This window comes from Microtus ochrogaster, chromosome 16 (assembly GCF_000317375.1).
Source record: "Microtus ochrogaster isolate Prairie Vole_2 chromosome 16, MicOch1.0, whole genome shotgun sequence".
Taxonomy (NCBI): domain Eukaryota; kingdom Metazoa; phylum Chordata; class Mammalia; order Rodentia; family Cricetidae; genus Microtus; species Microtus ochrogaster.
The window spans coordinates 58862723-58872741 of NC_022018.1; the positions used below are offsets into that span (position 1 = coordinate 58862723).

At 50.4% G+C, this 10019-nt stretch overlaps 1 protein-coding gene across 1 annotated transcript in view; it reads right to left on the reverse strand.

Annotated features, from left to right (window-relative positions):
- Klhl3 (kelch like family member 3) overlaps positions 1-10019 on the reverse strand; it is a 113832-nt gene that overhangs the window by 21170 nt on the left and 82643 nt on the right. The window contains exon 7 of the mRNA XM_026782934.1: positions 8817-8966. Coding sequence (XP_026638735.1) covers positions 8817-8966 — 150 coding nt within the window. The remainder of the gene's footprint in view (positions 1-8816; positions 8967-10019) is intronic.

Genomic DNA, 10019 nt, shown 5'->3' on the forward strand with positions numbered 1-10019 from the left:
TGCTGTGCTCCCAGACCAGGACACATGGGCCTCACTGCTGTGATCCCAGACCAGGACACATGGGCCTCACTGCTGTGCTCCCAGACCAGGACACAGGCCTCACTGTTGTGCTCCCAGACCAGAACACACAGCCCTCACTGTGGTGCTCCCAGACCAGGACACACAAGCCTCACTGTGGTGCTCCCAGACCAGGACACACGGGCCTCACTGCTGTGCTCCCAGACCAGGACACACGGACCTCACTGCTGTGCTCCCAGACCAGGACACACGGGCCTCACTGTGGTGCTCCCAGACCAGGACACGGGCCTCACTGCTGTGCTCCCAGACCAGGACACAGGCCTCACTGCTGTGCTCCCAGACCAGGACACAGGCCTCACTGCTGTGCTCCCAGACCAGGACACACAAGCCTCACTGTGGTGCTCCCAGACCAGGACACACGGGCCTCACTGCTGTGCTCCCAGACCAGGACACAGGCCTCACTGTGGTGCTCCCAGACCAGGACACAGGCCTCACTGTGGTGCTCCCAGACCAGGACACACGGACCTCACTGCGGTGCTCCCAGACCAGGACACACGGGCCTCACTGCGGTGCTCCCAGACCAGGACACGGGCCTCACTGCTGTGCTCCCAGACCAACTCTTCATGCCCCTCTCCTGCGAGCCTCAGCTGAGAGTCTCAGTTTGGAGATAGCAGCACCCTTTGCAGAGAAAAGTTAGATTATACATCTCTTCCCACCACATCTTGTTTAAATGGCAGCCATGGGCAGTCCATGGGGTTGCATGGTAGGTAGGGGATGTTAATGTTAATGAACTCAGCTTCTTGGCAAACTCCAAACAAGGCCAACTCCCTCCTCCAGGGCGACTCTAAAGACTATGTGCCCATGAACCTCCCTAAAATGTGCCCTAAGTATCTCACTGTGGTCTAGGTTAGCCCCAAACTCTTAGACTCAAGCAATCCTCCTGCCTCAGCCTTGTGAAACTGCAGCCACATGCCATCTCATTCTGTCCATGGGATGAGCCTGGGTAAGGATGGGGATGCAGGACTCGTAAGGAGTTGAAGAGCAGGTTCTAGGCCAACAATAACGCTCACTGACCAGCGTGTAATCCTAAAAACTGTGATGTACTTGAAAGACTTCCAGGTGCCCAGGGATCCTGATCCCAGGTCTCAGTTGTCACTATGGTGAAGGTACAGTTCTGTTCACTGGAGAGTTCTGGTTGATTGAACATGGACAAGCTGAACTCCACCACCAAAGGGATGGTTATTAGGCACCTCCCAAGGAGAATACTACCACTATGGAAGGTCAAAGGGCCATTTATTTTAGTGCAGTTTCTTAGCCTGGTTTCTTAGAAGGTGAACGGCCAACATAATGAGTTTTGAAAACCATGCGATGCTTGTTCGCCCCTGCCATCCTGCCTCCAGGAGGATCACAACAGGAAAGAACACGCTGGAGCAACTGGCAAACAGGACCAAGCTTTCCAGCCCATGTACAGATCAAGACTCTAACCCTGGCCACAGGGAATGTCCACTCAGGTCAGAGGAACCTGGGCTGTGCACACTTTCTTCATGGGGTAAGAGTAGAGTGTGTCCAAACTCTCTTCCATGACAGTTGAGCTGGGCAGAAGGCAGGCCCAGCCAGTCGGTCCCTCGGGCCAGGGCAGGAAGCGAGTCTCTCTTACCCTGGTGCGTGGGGCCGCAGGGCTAACACCAAAACATTCATCCGAAGGAAGTGTGTCCAGTAGAGTAGAAGACTGGTCCATGCAGGTTCCTAAGAAACAGGTGCCCCTGGCAAGAGCTGATGGCAAGATGCAGAAGCAATAGGGGTCTGCCAGGCAGACCACGTGAGAGCGAGGCCCAGAGAGAGAGAGAGAGAGAGAGAGTAAAAGATTGGAGAGCCAACGGGCATTGGGGTCAGACACATCTCGGCTCAGCTATGAGCCCATCACTAGTCAGCTGTGGACCACAGGCAAGACTTTCCACTTTGCTAGGCCTCGTTTTCATTATCTGAAAACTGGGCTGTTTCTCTCACAGTGTCTGTAGGCCTAAGGATGTCATGCGTGACTTCCAAGGCTTAGGGAACAGCCGGCAGTATTGATATGTAAACACTGTGTTTCATCATTGCCGCCTGGAGACTTTGCTACAAGAGACAACGGAAAACTTAGAAAAGAAATACACACGAGCCTTGAGAGAGGGAGGTACATGGGCACCCAGGGGTCACGGTGAGGGCTCTCAGGATCCCAGGGTGTTTGATGGGGCATGGAATAAGATGGAAGAGAGGCAGTGCCAATCAAGGGACGTGGGCCAGGTGTGAGGTCACCCTAACCACCTGCCAGCAGCTTCTGCTTCTAACAGCTTTTATCTGAGAGCAGCACAGTTCAATTCAGGAGCAGGCTGCCCTCGTCCATCCTGCATGGCTTCTGTAACATTTCAAAAGGGGGTAGACGGAGGCATCTTTCAGAGTCACAGCAAAGTCCCATGCTCAGCACATTTCCAAAGGTCTCCTTTGCACCTCCTAGTGGCTGATGTTTTTTTTTCTGCTGCCATCTGTGGAGTTGGGCAATGCAGGCAGGCTCTGAGACTGAGAGACAGCCTCTGGTTGTCCATAGCAACCCAGCCTCAGGGAGTGTGCTGGGCGCCAAGGGTATGGGAGCCAAGAACATGCCATTCTCTGCTCCTGCTGGAGGGTGTCAGGATGGTCGCCTGTCCCCAGCTCAGGAACACTCTCCTGCCACCCTCTGCAGCTGTCTCCAGGAGTTCTATTCCTTTCAGAACGTGGCTAGCAGACAGAGCCATTGCTGGGAAGTGCAGGGAGAGTGTGAATCCCTCTCCATCACTCCGTTTCTCCAAGTTTGGTATATCAGAAGCCTGTCTGAGCTGAAATTCTGACAGCCCAAGCCAGTCTGCCCTCGGAGGAACTCCGGGTAGCCCAAGGATCTCCTCTGTGTCCTCAGTCATTCACAAATTCCCTTGCCATCTCAGAGAGTTTCCCAGAGGGCAGAATTCAGGAGTCTTCCCACAGAGGACTAAGGTGAAAGAGCGTAGGGGCCATGCCATAGAGCGGTTTGGAGCTACTCTCCCTCGGCTTAAATCTCAGCCCAACCATCCACTGGGCAGACAAAAGGGCAGACATATTCTGACCCTTCTGCAAGACCCCTGCTCTTATTGTGTGTGCTATCTTAGGGATTTATGTCTACCAAAGAAAGTAGCAGGAGGGATGGGGTGGTGGTTCTGCCATGGGGTGCAGCAAGCCAAGGCCTCTGTCTAAAGTATGCCTCACTTCCATGTGGTAGAGCCCCTCACTAGAGAAGCGAGCTACCTTGCACCGAGGCCTAGGAGGCAAGAAACCAAGTTGCCAATGGCTGTGTGAGTGAAGTCTTCCCCAGACAAGCCTTTGGATGGCTGTCACCATGACCTCCGGCTTGGCTTTACGAGAGACCAGAGCCTGCACATCCCCCTGGGACACCTGCCCACAGAAGCTGAAAGACACTCGATATTTGTTGTGTTGAGGCAGCAAGGAAGATGGAAACAGATAACGTATAAATCCGTGGGGAGTCGGCGACGTATCTTTAGAGTCAGCTTTCCCTATCTTCAAAATGGACGGCTTAGGGCTGTGAAAACTCTCTGCGCAGAAACTGGAGCGCCCAGCCCAGCACTGAGCACCTTTGCTCGGTAACTGAGACCCGCTAGAGGGACTGCCAGCCCTCGTGCTGCCATGGACAGTCACTCAACCCTACGGAATCTCGGTGCTCTCCACCAGCATCCAGACTCATTGCAAAGACCAAATAAGATAACAAATGCTTCGTGCTCAGCAGAAAACACGGAGAGGCTGCCTAGCAACTGCCATGCAAGCAATATTCTGTGTAATCGTGGACACTATGTGCGACCAGGACAGTGACTCAGAAAGAAGTAAGATATAAAGTACCCATCATCCTAAGTCACCATCAGAGAGTGGGAGCCAGTGTCCAGACATGAGCTCCATAGACAGTCTGCATTAACTCTGAGCACTCAGCCTGGGTACCAGTCCAGAAATATATATATATATATATATAAATTCCTCTTCTTCTACTCCATGGTACTAGAGCATCTTGGGCATTCCTTTATTATGGCACTTGGATAACATAACTGTCCTGCACATCTGTCTCCTCTCCCTTTACCTGGGAGTCTCTTGAAGAGCAGACAGCTACGGGTCTGTGCACATCTGCAACCTACCCCGTGCTGGGCCACTGTGGAAGGGCACTGAATGAATTGATTTCCACATGACAGCTGACAGCCGAGAGCAGACTGGAGTCTGAGATCTGTTTATTTCATCTAAGTGTCTTCTAGTCTCCCAGGAATGGTGGCTAGGTTCCCTCAGGGCTGGATGGTTTTTGTGGGCTGTGCCAAATATTCTATAATGTAGGGTGCGCGTCCTTACTGCACCTGTGCAAAAACACGTGTGTGGGCAGTGAAGGCAGGGGGAACAAATGAGAGGCGGACAAAGAGGTCAGCGCTAAATCCCATACCATGGCTTCTTTTTAAAAAGAAAATATCTATCATTCACGAGAACCTTCACCATCGGCCACCCTGTGCCAGGATCTGGGCCGTGTGCCAAGGACACCAGCAGACAATGCCTGCTGCACCAAACATACAGCTTAGTGAAGAGTGCACACTGCAGAAGGGAACCCTAAATAGTTGGCAAAGCCTCAACCCTGGGTGCACACGTGCTCCCAAAGCCAACATCCCTGTTCTTTACAGACAAACGTTTACATCACCAACACAGCCATTGAATATCCTTCCCCATCAACTGTATTTCCAGGCAAGAGTGATAAACTAACAAAAGTCAGATCTCAGAAGGAAGATATTGTGGTATGAAGGATCGGCACTAAGTCTCCTAAGCACAATGCTTGTGTGAGGCCCTAGGCTACTCCCAGTACTGGCAAAAGAAAGAGAACAAAATACCCATAAATAAAACTGACAACAAGCAAGAAAAAGCCATGCGTGGACAAGAGAAAACATCACTGAGAGAAGCCACCGAGCCAGTAAACAGGGACAGACGCATGGCAGACCCAGATAATTCCTGCATCGACCCCGGTGAAAAGGAGCCGACTCTGAAATTAGCGGACACCATGGCCAAGAACAAAACTGAGGCATCAGTGGAACCTCGGGACTTATGGTCCACGAGAGAGGTCACGTGACTCACACAGGGCAGACAGAGCACACAAGACGCAGAGTATAAACACAGAAACAGGCCAAGTGTACAGCTAAAGGGGCAAGGACTGAGGGGGGAGGGTCCCCCCAACCTGTGGCATGAACATATTCTTATCAGAATAAATGAAACCTGATCCTTACTTCATATAACATATGTTTTGATCCTCTGAGAAAGAGCCATAGATTTAAATGTATAGGTTCCAACTTACAGGGGGGGGAAAAAGTGAAAGTTTGGGGAAGAGCTGTTTGTTTTCAGCTTAAACTCAAAATAAACCACCACAGAAAGAATGTGAAACTGTTGGCACCTGCTATTCAGAGCATACTTTGGGAGACAGTGTGGAGGCTCCACAGAAAGTTAAAAATAGCTCCGACATATGATCCGGCAATCACACTGCCACATATGTATCCAAGGAGCGTGAAGCCAACTTGTCAAGAAGACACTGTCACTGTGATGAGGACTACAGCCGTGTCCGGGGTGGCCTCAGCCTGTACCATGACAAGACAAACAGAAAACGGGACACAATGTGGCAGGATATTATTCAGCCTGTGAGAAGGAAATCTCGTCATTTGCAACATGTTTGAAGTCAGAGGGCCTCGCACTAGGATAACCCAGGCACAGAAGGACAGACAGAAGGACAGCTCTCACCTGCACGCAGGGTCCAAAGCAGGCTAACTCAGAGAGACAGAGTTACAGTCATTACAACAGGCGGGGGGGAGGGAAGGTGGCTGGGGAGCCGTTAATTAAAGGGTACAAAGCTTCTGTTTCATGTAGAAAGGCTAATTCCAGAGCTCTGTTCTACAGCGTGGTGCCCACAGTTCATAAAATGTTACATTGTTAAAAATCAGTAAGGGTAAAATTTAAATGTTCTCACCACAAAAAAAAAAAAAAAGCATATGTGGTCATAATACATGTTGGTTTTTACTCAGTTTTGCCATTCTATAATGTACACATATACTTTAAAATATTTTAAATCACAATGTATATACATATACAATTTTTCTTGTCAACTGAAATAGCTAATTTTTATGAATTCCACTCTTCCAAAGATACTACTGAGAAAACAAAAAGACAAGCATGGGCTGGGAGAAAATACCATGAAGAGCTTAAAACCTCAAACTAAAACTCTGCACATACCAAGGCCTGATGCCTTTAATATAGAAAAGGCCCTTAAGATCTACCAGTGAAAAAAAGTAATCTGTTAGGGACAGGAACAAAGAGCATAAACAGACAGTTCCCCCCAAAAGAAATACAAATAAAAATGACATAAAACCGAGATTAATATCGCTCAAGATCAAAGAGACACAGACAAAAATACGTCATTTAATAAAGAAAGATTTAACACAGAAATTGCTTCACAGACTATCAGTGGAGAGTTGTGAGGTAGACGTGGTACAGACATAAACAAAACACTTGTACCCATTACAGTTCAAACGCTGGCTTCGTTCACACGTGCCGGAGGAGACGCAGTTTGCAGCATTTAGTTAAGCGGAGGGCAGAGAAACATAGTTCAGTCCATACAGAAGATCCCACAGACATAAAAATGTACATTTTCAGTTATTCATTAATAAATGATCAGAAATATTTCTGAAAAGAAAACTTGGCAGAGCAGTGGCCGTAGTGGAGGGAATCCAGGTGGCTTCCACGCTCCTAGCTGTGTGTATTCTTACTAAGCTGAAGTAAGTTTATATTTGTATAATTCAGGAAATGTACATTTCTCCATTTAAAAAAATACAGGATGGGCCAGCAAGATGGCTCAGTGGGTCAAAGTACTTGCCTCCAAGTTTAACAACGGGAGTTCAACCCCAGGGTCCCACATTGTGGGAGGGAGAACGGACTCCCACCATATGTACACACACACACACCACACACACGACACACATGCACACACACACACACACACGGACACACATGCACACACACACACACACGAGAGGTGGGGGAGAGGAGACAGAGAGAGTAATCAGATATAATAAAATAAGTTTCAGTTTAATGTTTCAACAAAACAAAAGACATTGAGGGACTGTAAGGCAGATGACCAGAGAGACCAAGTCTCTAACCCTGTTCTTGCACCTTCTATGTGGACGTGGGGTGGCAGGAGCAGCCAGCAAGCGCACACTCAGGTTTGTACAGGAGTAGGGGTGGTTCAGAGAACAGATGTGGGGGAGGATGACCACCACACTGGCTGGGCTGACACTTGGACAAGTCATCCAACTTCTGCGAACCTCGGGCTCTGGAGGGACCAGTGTTCAGGGTTGTGGAGACTTTTACATAAAACACAGCCACGCTGGCTAGTCTAATGTCACCTTGACACAGTTGAAGTGATCTGAGAGGAGGAACCCTCAGTTGAGAAAATGCATCTATAAGACTGGGCTGTAGGCAAGCCTGTAGGGCATTCTCTGAATTAGTGATTGGGGGAGGAGAACCCAGCCCATTGTGGGTGATGTCATTCCTGGACTGAAGTCCTGGGTCCTGGCTGCTGTAGGAAAGCAGTCTGAGCAAGCCATGAGGAGCAAGCCTGTAAGCAGCACCCCTCCACGGCTTCTGCATCAGATCCCACCTCCAAGTCCCTGTCCTGTTTGAGCTCCTATCGTAACTCCCTTCAGTGACGCACAGAGCTGTGGAAGTGTAAGTCACACAAACCTCTTCCTCCCCACGCTGTGGTTGGTCATGGTGTTTCATCACAGCCATGGTAACCTTGACTAAGACAAGAACTTCATAAAGACCGAGCTGCTTTGTACCAGCTGGCACTGCATCTACCATATCCTTCGTGGTCCAGAGGGATGGTGGCTGCGGTGGGATGGTGGGGGCTGCCAATTTCAGAGAAGCCAAGTAATTAGTGTTGGGCAATGTTAGCAGTTAGCTGGGTTAGTGTTAGCAGACAAGGAGAGCCAGGAGTTAGCTGAGAAGAGGAGGAGGAGGATCATGGAGTAGGAGTCTAAACATTTTCCTTGTAACACCCTGCTGTGTAGTCTGTGGCTAAAGTGATTCATTCCTGCCTCCCTTCCCTGCTGGTTGACTGAGACCATCCCCCACCCCACCCCCACTCACCCACCCACCCCACCTCATCAATATGTTACTGACAAGCCTGGGGACTCTAGGGACCACCTGTCCCACCTCCCTCATCCCACAGATGAGAAACATGCAGACCAGAGAGAGAGAGAGCACCAAGCACTCGGCACCCCCACTGACTACTCTGAACCTCAGGATCCCCTAGCACCTTCCTGTCCACAGGTTCTTAGTTCCCCAGCTTCCAGCCCTGCTCCGCTGTCTGTCAGTCCTAGATGTCCCTCATATGGGTTCCCAGGATGAGGAAAGGCACCAAACTGGGAGTGCCCTGACCCCCACTGTGCAGCACGCCCAATCCCCTGCTTCTCTTAGAGCAGCATACACAGCGTGGACGTAAAATGGGGGAGGAGGGCATCCGCCTTATGCTCAGATCTCCTGAAGCCGGCGTGGCCACCTTGGGACTCTAAGCAAAGCAGAGAGAAGTACAGGCAAATTCAAGAGGAGCCAACAGACTCCATCTCTTGGGCCACAAACACAATCCTGAGCCAGAAAGAACTGCAGAGAGAGTGGAAGGCCTCTCCCCCTGGACAGTCCTGAGTATCAGCAGAGGCTGGGCCGGGGCTTACCTTGGGCAGGCTGACCGGAGTCCGGGGCTTGGTCCTGGGGTTCTTGATCAAGAGCCTTTGGTCAAGGGGCAGGAGATGGTACTTCATGGCCTCGATGAGGAAATCCTTACAGGTGTTATTATTCTTTATCAGAGCCTCCTCCTCGACTGTCTGGGGATAACAGTCCACACGTGACCCTCCAGCATAGTGGGGCCATGCGTCCCTAGCCTCTCCCCAGGCGGGGTCATTCCCAACACTCACTCATTCCTTTCTCTACCACACCACCCCAGACGCCAAGGAAGGCCCTCAGAGTCCCACCTCTGAGCCCTGTTCCACCACATAGAATTCCTGATCCTCGATTTCCTCATCTACAAAATGGGCATATCATGGGTACAGACTCAATAGCTTCTATTTGAGGAGCTAGCCCCAAGGAAGACACTGATGAACACGACAAGGCAAATGGAGGAACACGAGCAGGTTAAATGGAGGAAGTGGATTCACTTAGCCTTCAAGGCAGTCATGTACAAAGAAGGCCTGGCCAAGCCTGCCTGGCCCCATCAGCGGTGATGAGTGGACGTATGACCAGGCCTAACACCTTCTGGCAGCTTGGGAGCTGGCAGGGAAGACGGATTGAAGAAACAAGGCCCTCGCCTCCATAGACCTCTTTTTCCCAGACGTAACCTGGGTTACTTTCTCCTTCCCAGTAGGGGATGGAACTGGGCTGGAACAAACAAAGGGTTGGGATTAAAGAAGTAGGTCGGGGGCACCAATGCTCAGGCAGCTGGTCCCAAAAAGCCGCTTTGGCTTGAGGCAGAAGCCCCCTGGGGAGCTGGCACTCAGGTTCAGCTACAGGACAGGGTGAGAAGTAGGCCTTAGACACACATGGTGATGGTTGTACAGAGGTCACCAATGCCACCGAGCTGCACACTTAACAATGATTAGAATGGGGGCTGGAGAGGTGGTTCAGCAGTTAGAGCACTGGCTGCTCTCCCAGAGGACCTGGGTTCCATTCTCAAGACTCACAAGGAAGCTTACAGCTGTCCATAACCCCAGGGAATTCATTGACCTCTTCTGGCCTCCACGAGCACCAGACACACACCAGCACCCATGCAAGCAAAACCTTCATACACATGAAACAAAAACTTTGATAAGAATGATAAAGTTATGAAGCGTATGCTGTGTGTTTTTGTCACAGAACAGCATGGTATCCATTTGAATACTGCT